This window comes from Dermacentor andersoni, chromosome 8 (assembly GCF_023375885.2).
Source record: "Dermacentor andersoni chromosome 8, qqDerAnde1_hic_scaffold, whole genome shotgun sequence".
NCBI lineage: Eukaryota > Metazoa > Arthropoda > Arachnida > Ixodida > Ixodidae > Dermacentor > Dermacentor andersoni.
In genome coordinates this window covers 98,155,516-98,167,459 of record NC_092821.1, presented here as the reverse complement: position 1 = coordinate 98,167,459, position 11,944 = coordinate 98,155,516, and the positions used below count along the sequence as shown (strand labels likewise).

General features: G+C 50.4%; 1 protein-coding gene across 1 annotated transcript in view; it reads right to left on the bottom strand.

Moving 5' to 3' along the window:
• The window catches only part of LOC140212978 (uncharacterized), a 118,836-nt gene that overhangs the window by 52,679 nt on the left and 54,213 nt on the right, over positions 1 to 11,944 (bottom strand). The window contains exons 13-14 of the mRNA XM_072284105.1: positions 3,323 to 3,412; positions 1,472 to 1,567 (exon numbers count right to left, since the gene is read on the bottom strand). Of these exons, the coding sequence (XP_072140206.1) occupies positions 1,472 to 1,567; positions 3,323 to 3,412 (186 nt within the window). The remainder of the gene's footprint in view (positions 1 to 1,471; positions 1,568 to 3,322; positions 3,413 to 11,944) is intronic.

The window sequence follows — 11,944 nt, the reverse complement described above, 5'->3', positions numbered from 1 at the left end:
ATAGGCTCAGCGGCGCCGGACCGGTGGGTGCGCGCGGAGACAGTCGAAAGTGAGTGAGGGCAAGGGCAGAGGAGTGGAGAGGAGGGACGAAAGGGCACGGCCAGCCACGCGCGCCGCTCTATGAGGTCGTCCAAGGGAAGCGGATTTACTTTCCTGCCCTCCTAATGGATGGCGCCAATTACCACAGCCACCTAGTGTCCCTGTATATGCTCACGCAGGGAGCAGAGTTGTGCATAGCTCCGCCAGTATGCTCCAGCTATGCAGTGAAACCACACCTCGCGCGCAGGAGGCAAATGCCACGTGCTCTTTGCTTTTTTCTCTTCTGGTCGCGAGCTACATGCGACAATTGTTCGTAAGTGCTGAGCAAGATGACACTATTTGATGTAAACTACGCTCGAACCTTTGGCGTGGCCGGAATGGGGCAAAGTCTCAACACCCCAAAATCTTGTTTGTGTGTACATATATACACACATATACAAACACACGCACGAACGTACATATAGGGGGTCGGACCCCCCTCGATCCATCGAAATAAAGTCCTGAGTGTGTCCGTGGCTCGAACAGCTCAAACGTTCGCGTGCAAACATGCAGTACCTTCCAACAACCGCGGTGCAATGTTTTTCAGCAGGCATACGAGTATGAAGTTTTCTCACCGAGGCCGGAAGGCAAAAAATGTTTTCAAGAGTGTTTAAAGAAAACTTCACATACGTAAGGCAGACAACTATGTGAGCGCATTTAGGCTGCCGAAACCAGTCGTATAATGATCGTTGAACGTGCCTGCAGTTATGTCAGGGAGCGTTAACCGAGCGTAATTTATCAGTGACCGTCGTTCACAACAGCTACACGTTTTCAGTATATGCAGTGCCAACACGTAGACTTAAACACATTTCAAACGTTCACATGCGCACATTTTATGCGAAGCGTATTGTTACGAATCATTCATACCGCATACTTACCAGCTGCTTCGTAGAAGCAGATCTTCAAGTGGAAAAAGATTAAGGATGGACGAGCGTCTAGATCAAATTGATCATAAGGTCGGTAATGTGCTGCAATGTAGTAGCAGTTTTGTTGTAGTGAAGAGGGAAAGCGGAGGCAGGAGCTGGAGATCCACGTCCACCGTAGCCATCGGCCAGGTCATTGAGGAACAACAAGAAAAACAGCTTCTCAGTGGATACGTGAACTGTCCAGAAGCCGCGAGAAAGATGCAAGTGAAGGTAAAAGGTAGGAAAGAGGAATGTTTCAATATGACAGACGCAAAGAAACGTGAAAAAGGTAAGAAGTAAACTGGAAGAAGAAATACATGACAGGACAAGGAATACAAGAGAAGCATGACTGCACGTAAATATATACGCGCAAACACATAAAAACAGAGCAATACACAGAAATGCACGGACAACAGCGGCATACAGCGCGGCGCTATGGCTGCGCGCTGTGTTTCCCTAACCGAGATTTTAAATTATCAGCGCCTTACCCGTACACACAGAGGTACCATTGATAACCTCGCATTCCATCCCTTTGGCAGCGCACAGCTTTTTCATGTGGGCGCTGCATTTCTCGGCATCCCGGTCTGTTGAAAGAAAGAAAGGCGATACGTTAGTGACTTATAGGCCAATGCTGAATACAACAGATTAATTTCAGTTTAGTCAAGAAGACGAATGAATGAGCCACTGAAATCCGTCTAGCAACACGAAGTATGCAAGCGAATACGAGCGAAGGTTCAGGCCATACATTCACTTTCAAAGTTAAAGAAGAAACGCAACATTTTTTTTTTTGTTTTGCAAAGCGAAGCTCTCTTTGCCTCTTCCTTCGGCTTGCCCACTGCGGCTGCTGCTGCTGTGAGGCACACGGCGTCGGGGAGGGGGTGGGGATCACAGCGTGTGCATACATGACAGGAGCGAGTCAGAGAGTAAAGGCGGCGCTAGAAACTAGTTGTCAGCTCACCACGTCGAATGTGCACAATGCCCTCTGGAGCTCCCTGGCCGTCGCCACATTACCCTCTTGACAGATGTAGTTACCCGTGGCTCCCCTCAGAAGCATTGGAGAAACTGCAGCGCTTCTGTTTCTACTAAGGTGCGAGTCCAAAGGGGACGTAGATAGAACTGTAGGGAGGAGTGAGGAGAAGAGGCAGTTCCCATACAAGGCAGGGGGATGGGGCGTACAGCTCGTATGATTATTTCGAATAAATAAAGGAAAAAAAACGTTCGCGGCAATAAACGCCTGCATTTGGGTAACATATTTTGTGCGCGCTAATTATTTCAAGCTAGATACGAAACAATCCGTTAAGTGTTTCAAAAAGGTCTGCTAGCTTAGCAAGCGACCTGATATCCAAATCTGAATACTCCGACGCCGAACTCATCTGTAATGCCTTACCACTGAAAAAAAGATTAACGAATCATGTGCAAAACAAAACCCTGGAAGCAAGAAAGCGCGAAAGGTCATAAATAAGGCGTAAAATAGGTGCCGGTTTTCTTAAAGCTGAGAATAAGAACTCCGCCGGCACGGAAGACGCTGTGGATATGCAGACTAATTTGGATTACTCGTACTGAGATTGCTTTAAGAATGGTAAACGTAAAGAAATTGTGCACAGAAAAGGCATTATTATGGCCGACACGTGGAGAGCATGTAAATAGCGTAAGCATGAGCACTCGTAGAATCAGCACTCGCAAATGATCTTACCATCAATTTTTCTGCACTGCTGATTTATACACTGTTCCAGGTAACGAAAGATCAAACTCTAACGCAGACAGCAAATAAATAAAGAAGGGACACAGGACCGCAATTCACAAAGCTTTTCATTCGTAAGCGTCTATTGATATTGACCGGTAGCCATCATTGGTAAAATGACAAGCGTCATGATTGGCTGGCATTTGCTATTCCGCACAATTTGGTGTAAGAACCTTTTTTTTGTAAATACAGGGCCAGGAGCGCGTTACTGAAATTATAAAATATCTTGTCATGAATATGATATTATCAAAATTCCGGCTGCCCATCTCTCTAGTCATGGCTATTTTTTTTTTCATCAAAACATTACTCTTTTAGAAAATTAGACAATTGGGTTTATCGGCTCAAAACTTCGCAGCGCATTATACAAGACTTCATAGTGAATTAATTTTGACCACGTGATGTTCATTGCCATGCACCAATACACGGTATCCGAAGTTTTTTTTCCTTTTTCATTTCGCAGTCGGCAAGCAAACCTCTGACCTCGTCCTCAGCCGTGCAACACCAGAGGCAATAAATCGACCACGGTGGGTAATTTCTTTTATTCGCAACACAATATCTGTATCCCCTCAAGCAAATGTAACAGGCAGCTCTCGCTTACCTACGCAATCCGGCATTCCATCTTTTATCACGCAGTCCTGGTCCTTGCCATCGCAATACTTTATCATCGCCTCGCTGCACTTGGCGGGTGCTGCAAAATAGCAGATAAGACATGGGGCAGGGAGGCGTGAATGTTAGCAACGTACAATGTTGGCATCGCAGTAAGTACTTAACATTGCATGCTGTCATATAAGCGACTCCGCAATGTGCAAGCGTCAGCGCTAGCGCAAGCAAAGGAACTTGTACGCTTACAAGAAGTGTATTGCGTCGCTAGCTTTTGAACTGTAATGTGTGTTAGCAAATGTACCTCACTGTCACTTATTGAGTGAACCACATCAATTACGCTACACCCAACCCACAAATTAAGTAGACGTTTTGCGTTCTCTCGTCCGCACTTTCGTTCGCGTTAGTTGAGACTGGGAAGGAGAAAACATCAACAGCTCATTTGCAGCAGCTGAATAAGGTAACACACACCACTCAGTGGTGTTGAGGTTGACTTATTTTGTGGTTTTTTCTACCTTCCGCGTCTGAGTAAAGGCGAAACCGTCTCACCGCGGAAGCTGCATCGATTTAGCGTTTGTCAAGGGTAGCAGAAAAAGCACTGCCAAACGCTTTCGGGCTACTCGGCTGGCAAGACAGGCGCAGTAGCTGCGACCCCGAAGCTTTCACTTCAGGCCAGAAGAAAGCTGTCCGCGAGTATAGTCCGCACACAATATGGCGTGGCCATAGAGTGTGCTTGAAGTCGCGCATTCGCGCAGCTACAGAAAGTACGAGGGCGACTCGGAAAGTATTTGCCCCTATTGTTTATTAGCCAAAATAAGGTACACACAGGTAATTACAAATATGCGTACTATTCTGCGTAGCTTACACTATTCTTCCACATGGTCTCCACACCGGTTCAGGCATCTGTCCCATCTTAGCATTAAATTTGAGATGCCCCTGGGGTAGAATTCGTCCGGCTGACTGTGGAATCACCGTCGGACTGCTGCCTTGGCATAATGGTTACGCGAGAATCGCTGCCCTGCCAGGAACTTCTTCAGCAGACGGAAAACATGGTAATCACTGGGGGCGAGGTCCGGGCTGCATGGTGGGCGGTCAAGGCTCTCCCTGTTCTTTTCGTCAATCGGCGACGCACGCGGCCTTCTCGAGCGCTCATTGTCATGCAAGTCTTCACGGCCTTTTGCGAACTCACAACACTACCACATCACACTTCTCAAAGCGAAACACCTTTGCCCCATACGTGGCTTGCATTTTCCTGTGGATTTCGAAGGGCGTTCGTCCCTTGCTCCATAGAAAACGAATCACACTTCGTTGCTCGTACGCCTTGGACGTGTGAAGCCAGTGCCTCCTTTACTAGATGCCTGCGCGTCGCTAGTTCTCCCATTGATTGACTGAAACATTTATTAGAAGGGATGGCCCGTGGCCTAAGATAGGGGTAAGGGATCAGGTGAAAGGAAGGATGCCTGTCTCCCTCGCAAAGGACAGCAACGCGTTAATTCTTCTGGTGTTATCTGCTTGCGGTGCGACCCAGTCTTCGTACGATACCACCTTTAGAGGTCGGGTGTGCTTGTCCCTGAGGGTGGCTGTGGCAGGACAGGACCAGAGCAGATGTTTGAGATCGACGTTGCTCGCAGGGCAGTTGGGGCATTCCATTTGTGTTCCTCTCCACTTGCTCAGAACATCCAGTCTAATAGATGCCTTAACTTTTGCTTTGTGGATGAGAACCTGGGCTGTTCTGGGAAGGCGAGTGAGAATGGGAGGATGGATGCTAGGAATGAACTCCCGTAGTTGAGCCCTCCTCTCGTGTTTCAACCGGGAAATCTGGTGATCTGGTACAACGACGGATGACGGGGAACTATAGGTGTGGTCCAGCAGGTACGGGCTCACTTCACGGCTGCTATGGCGGTCTGCTCTAATTTTCTCACCTGCAGCTTCATGGGCCGCCCTGTTCCCCGCTCCCCTCATGTTGTGACCCGGTGTCCAGTGTACGAAAATGCGTGCGTGTCTATTGTCCCGCAGGTGGCGGCAGGCTTGCTTTATGCGGTGCGCTGTGGTAGTCGTGTAGGATCAGGAGTTCGGTTGCTTGAGGGCCTCTAGATTGTCAGTGTAGATGTGAACCGCGTCTCCTGCGCGCGCCTCACAAAGTTGAATCGCTTCCTCGATGGTCAATAGTTCAAGATCGGTGGCTGTCCAGTAAGCATAGCCGCTGTGGCTGACAGCGTGTGTTTGCCCGTTTTCTCCGTAAAAAGCGGTAGCGGCATACATTTTACCTTAATGTTCATGGTATTGTAAGGCAGCATCAGTATATATTTTTGTTCCTTCATGCTTTTGGTGCGCGTCTCGTACGCTTTGTTGTCGGTGTGCCCTGCCTTCACCTTTGGTGTTCGTAGGTAGTGGTCTGGGTTCCGTAACCCTTATTTCCTCCCAGGGTGGAAGGAGGTGATCCAGCTCTGGCAGGTGCAGGTTGGTGCCATGCAGCGCAGATAGCAGTCGCTGACCATTCCACGTGTTCTTCAGCGTCGTATCATGGTTATCCTTGTGGATTTTAACCAATGCTTCCACCGTCGCGAGGCCGGAATATCTGTGCAGGTCTTCTTTTTTTGCGTGTATTGGTAAGCCGGTGATTGCCCTCATAGCCATGTTGTGTAGCTTGTCAAGTTGCTTGTAGTTTGCAGCCGTCAGGTCGTAATGTGAGGCTCCGTACCTTATCTTGGCGTTGAGAACAGCTACCGTAAGCCATCGTGCAACATTGGTTCCTGCCCCTCCGCTATGGCGGGTTAGCCTTCTGATAAGGGGCACCATTGGTTTCCATTGCTGTTTCAAATGTTGCAGCCATGTGCTTGTCGTGCCGTCCTTGTTGATTGGGATGCCCAATATTCTGAGGTATCCCTCTTCCGTTTGGCGAATTTAGTGGCCGTCGATGTAAAGGGTTACGTCGGATCTTTCATGTTTGTCATGTATCGTGAAGTAGTGCGTCTTCTCCGGCGAGGGCCTCATATCTTTGGCTCCAGCTCCTGATCAATTGTGTCAAGTGCATTTTGTAGCGTTGTAACTTGTTCAGCTGAACTGAGCCTCTAGGTCGTCCACAGGGTTATATCATCAGCGTACATTGTAAACCAAAGGTTTCCAATTGCGCCTAACTTCCACGCGATCGTGGCCATGACGACATTAAAGAGTGTAGGGGAGATGACCGACCCCTGTGGGACTCCTACAGAGTTGGTGCAGTGCCTGGCTAAATGACCGGGAGATAGCTGAAATTTCTATGTCCTGTCTTTTAAGAATTCTTTCACGAAGTTCACAATTCTGGTGCCTGCTCGGGTGCTTTCGACTGCTTTGATAATAGCAGGGTGGCCAATGGTATCAGAAGCTTTCTTCAAGTAAACTGCTACTAGAATGTCTGGTCGTCCTCTGCAAAATTTAGCCTCGCGGTTGATGGCGGTCTGGAGAAGATAAAGGGTATCCTGTGTGCTCAACTGCGGCCGGAATCCGGTCTGGAAGGAGTGGAAGTATCCACACTTCTCGAGGTGGTTGGAGAAGCGTGTGGTAACCATCTTTTCCATTAACTTACAAATGGTTGTAGTAAGGGAGACTGGTCGCATATTGTCGAGTTGTGTCGGTTGCTTGCGAGGTTTCGGTATACGTATGACAACGGAATGCGTCCAGTGCTTAGGCAGGGAGCCGTCTTGCCAATGCTTGTTGATTAACTCTAGGAGCTTGTGCTTAGTAGCTGGGCCTGTGTTGCGGAGCATGCTCCATGAGATCCTATCTGGTCCTGGGGCACTGTTCTGCTTCACTTGCGAAAGGGCTAGCTGCAACTCAAACTGGCTGAATGGAGCGTTGATGCCGTCGGAGCTCTCAGACGGCAGAGGGGTGTAGGTATCGGATTGTGGCAAATGAACGGGCTGCGGGAAAAAGGTGTGTGCTGCCTCATGCTTTAGTTCGTCGACGGTCTGACCGGTGGGGATCAGGATGTTCTCTATGTTATTGCTACTCTTCTTTTGACCATTCACAGCTCGGAAGGTGCGCCACAAGCGCCCTAGACCAGAACGGTGTGACAGAGTGCTACAGAAGTCTAGCTATCTCTCCCGAGTGAGCTGCTTAGCGTATCGTCCCGCCTCTGCTGTTCTTTTGCGCAAAGTCAGCAATTTCTTATAATCCTTTCTTGATAATAGGTATTCTTGCTCTGCCTGCTTCCTGCTCTCCCAGAGATTGAGGAAGTGGGTATCTGGTGTGTGGACATATGTTGTCACCAGTGTGGTAGGGATAGCTTGTTCTTTAACTTTGCGCAGGAGGTCTTCAACAGGAAGTTCCTCCAGATGTTCATTGAGTGCCTCTCTGAACTTTTGCCAATTGACTGTTTGGGTTGTGCGTCTTCGTTTTCTAAGAGTCGAGTTCAGCTCAATCCAAATTGGGTAATGATCACTGCCCATTGTCTCATGGCCGCACCGCCAACCCTTAATTATGTTGCCAGGGTGTCAGGTCAGGTCTGGAAACGTGTCACGTTGCCCAGGTTGCATACCACGTCGCGTGGGATAGTCGGTATCATTGGCCAACAGAAGCCCTGCCTTTGCCGTGGCTGCATTAAGTCTTCTTTAAGACTTGTTCCTTTTGAGCTTGAGTTTCGGTAGCCCCATGTTTCATGCGACGCATTGAAGTCCCCACCTATCAGAATGGCATCCCTTTGGTAGGCGTGTTTCAGCTGCCATAAGCCGATTTTGCCGATGGTCTGTAGTATGCGCTAGCGATGACTATATGCTTGTTGTTGTAACATATTCTCGCTGCCTCAATTCCTTGATGTGGTGTGCAGAAGGTGGCGGTGTCCAGCTGCGCATGTGGAGTGTCTTTATGTACAAAAATGGCGGCTTGTGCTTGTATTTTCTCCTGTCCATAATGAGCATGCGTAATGCTGGGAGAAAACAGAGCTTTGTAGTGATGAAGACCCGGCGATGTTCCCTTGGTCTCCTGCAGCAGAAGAATGCAACCTATACGCTCGAATAGAAGATTCAATTCGGATACGCAGGCTTGAAGACCTCGACAATTCCACTGTAGGATGTCCGGTATATCTTCGGCGGAAACAGGCGCCATATTAATGCTGTTAGTAGGGGACCAACCTTTGCTTTCCGGCGGTGTTACGTTTCGCCTACGACGCGCGGTATAGCCGGCGCGGATGCAACGGACGCCGGGGCTTCGTTCAAAGCGGCGGACATTTTGGCCCGTTCAGCGCCGCCGATACGCCTCCCCGCCAAGCGCGTCCAGGCATGTTTCAATGCCACGTGTCTTCAAGTGTGCGTGTGTGTGTGTGTGTGCATGTTGGTGCCCACGCTTGTCAAAGCGCGGCAGCCGGGGAGAGGAGCTCCCCAAGTGTGAAGCGAGGAGGTCTGACCGGCGCCGGCCCGGCGGATGCGTCACTACACTCGTCTCAACCTGTGTCTCAGCGTGTCCGTGCCCCGTCACGTGCGCCTCTGACGAGGCGTTCCTTCTTGCCCTCAACTGCGAGAGTATAAAAGCAGCTGCTCCCGGACGCCAAGAGAGAGGCTCCGATTTCTTCTGTTGAGTAGCGTGCTCTCCCGTCTCTCCACTGCGGTCGACCTGACCGCCCGCTCTTTTGCGATGCTAGAATAAACAAGTTGTTCTGTTAGCAGTCGACTCATGCTTTGCCAGGACCTTCGGATGCTTCCAGTTGTGCCCCAGGCCGCCAGGCCAACGCTACCCTTGGGGCTTGCGACCCATTTGCAACAACGGGTGTCAGCGCTGAGATTCCAACAGCGGAGATGTGCTTTGTTGGGGGTGGCTGCTTGTTTTCTAGGTTGTCCAGGCGCTGTAAAATGTAATCTTGCTTAAGGCGGAGCCTCTGCTCTTCTACATGAACTTGGCAAAGCTAGTTGCTAATCGGGTCTAGTGCACACAGTTTCGTCATGATTTTGGCCAATTGGGTAGTTACGTTGGTCTGTTCGGCTTGCTTGTCATCTTGGGCGTCGTCTTTTCCCGATATCCGCCAATGCTGCCGTTATCTTTTCGTTCGCAAGCATATCGGATTTTTCGGACGCCGACTGTGGCGTGGGCGGCGGGCGTACCTATTGTGGGGATGGGTTTGGAGGAGCAGAGGTGTTATCCGGCATTGGAGGAGTAGAAGGGCTGGTCAGGGGGTGGTCGGCCCATAATCTAGCTGATGCCTTCTGAAACTTCTCTGCACTTTCGACTGTTTTGTTTTCTTATAGTAACTAGTTGAAAGCGCGTTGTGTCGTAAGCATCAAGGACCGTGCTATCTCTAGATCGGCTTGCGCTTTGGCTATAGCTTCGTCGTGCTGGGATAGTGACTGGCGAGGTTGCTTCGCTTGATTTGACGGACTGCGGTGCCTACTCGGTGTTTTTTGTGGATGGTGTTTGGATTGACCGCTTGCTTCCTGTTGTGGTGCTGGTAACTTCGATTCCTGTCTGTGCATTGTTGTAACTGACCTTTTGTTATTACGTCTAGTGGCATCATATCGTCGCGTTGGGCTTCTTGACCGTACTTGTGGAGGCGAAGGTGTCTGGGATGCTCCGTATGGACACGTGGGTCTTGTTGCCATATGACCTTCTTCTTGGCATCTGCCACGAAAAGGCGCTCCGCACTGGGTGTCTTGATCATGGTCGACTTCACACTGGGAACACACCGGATGATTTGGACAAAATGTTTGCATGTGGCCACTTTTCTGGCAAGAAAGGCATAATACTGGCCTGTTCTTGAATGAGTGGGTCTTGAGCGGGCAGTTATAATAATAGACCCTTTGCGGAATGCTAGGTGCCTCTAACGTGACAAGGGCTGTGCTGGTTTTGCCTAACATCCTCGCTGCAAGAAGTGTGCCAGGCGTGGAGAAAATGTTTTCCATGAGATCGCGGTTGGTGCTACCAGGCTCAACTTGGTGCGTAACAAACCGCACGGTGTTCTTTAGAGGTGCCATGTAGCTAGTGAAATTGACAGTACCCGACTTCGTATCGAATAGCGTCTTGACTTGCCTCGAAATGTTCACAGTATGCTGCTGTTCTTTCACAATAGCCGTAATCGTGTAGCTTCTGCTTTCAGGTTTGTAGACCGCTAGCTTAGCTAAATGTGCGTCACCCGCAAGTTTGTTCAGTGCATTGGCTAGTGTGGAGCGGGAAAATAACCAAATGTTGCTCCTCTCCGTGGGCCTAATGACTACTACATGGTATGATAATTCTTCAAGGTACTTGAAGTTTTCTGCCTTCCGCTCCTCAGTAGCCTGTCGCTTGCCTAGTGCAGTTTGTCATTGGGTGGCATGGGCTGCCTGCGTCTCGGCTGCGTCTGGGGTCTCGCTGTCATTTGCTACCTGCGTCTCGGTTGCGTCCGTGGTGTCGCTGGCCAACGTTGCTCCGGGGCTGGCTGCCTGCGTCTCGGCTGCGTCCGGATCTGGGGCGAGTTTCTCTTGTTTAGCTTGCGCCTGGTCAACACTAGAGACGCTGGGGTCATCTCTTTGCGCGGGCTTGCTTTTCTGAACGTCAATTTCCATGCATTCTAAGGATGCACCGACTTGCGATGGTGGCCCCATGACGGCGGTGTCACGTCGAGCGGCCAAGTTCAAGATTAAGCCTAGCGTCAGACCTAACGCTAGGCCCATCTTTGCTGAGCATGTTTATAGTGAAGGCGGCGTTGAAATCACAATGTCAAAAGGGCGTAGAACTTACAGCTTGCTGTCGAAGTGTGCATGAGCCCTACCGGTGACGGTGATCGCGTTTGGGTTGGTCAGGTCGAAAGTAGAGGCCGCGGGAACCCGCACGTCACCAAGTTGACCTGTCGCCAAACGAGCTCGGTAGCGTCTCATGTTTTCCCATTCGAGCGGAGGTTCCTGTGGTTCAAGGTAGTCGCGGGGAGACGGCGCTCGCTGCCGACCCTACTTCCTGTTGCGGGTAAAGTGACGAATACAAGGCTGGCGCTCGCTCGACCAACGGCTTGACGAGAGACCGCGGGTCCTGCCTCCAGGATTGCTACAGACGCCGCCAAAATACTGGAAGCAGGGGAACGTCACTCAAGGTTGCAGCAGCCGCCGCAACTAGCGCTCGCAACCGACTCTGGTGGAGAGGAGGAACGAAGAGAGGGGCCGAAACCAGATTGTCGGCTCACGCAGCAAGCATCTTCTAATATTTACGCGTCGGTGAAGCACAACCGCCAGCTTCAACGACTGACCAACTGACAGCAGCGCCGTGTCGCGGAGCTGCCGGCAGATGAGGCCTGGCCGGTGCAGGAAAGGTCCACCGCTGGGAATGGATATGTTGACTTCGCACTTACAACCGTAATTTGGCGAAAAAAGAAATAGGGGGCAAAGACATTCTGATTCGCCCTCGCACAACGCGGCCTTGGCGCCGTGACCGAGGCGATTGAGCGTCGCTCAAACGCTGTTGCAGCAACACAAGCTTCGCGCTTCTCGAATCCCTCCAACTCTGCGCACACGAATGCCGTCGAGCGGGAGAGCAAAGACAACTGCAGCGGTGGCGACGCCGACGGTGGTTTCGTGCCTCGAGCGTCCGTGTAATTGCCATGCCAACACAAGCAGAAACAGGCCACGCGAATCTCACTTGCTGCGCAATACTGCTGACAATGATCTTAAACAGCTCCCTGCAAGACAGT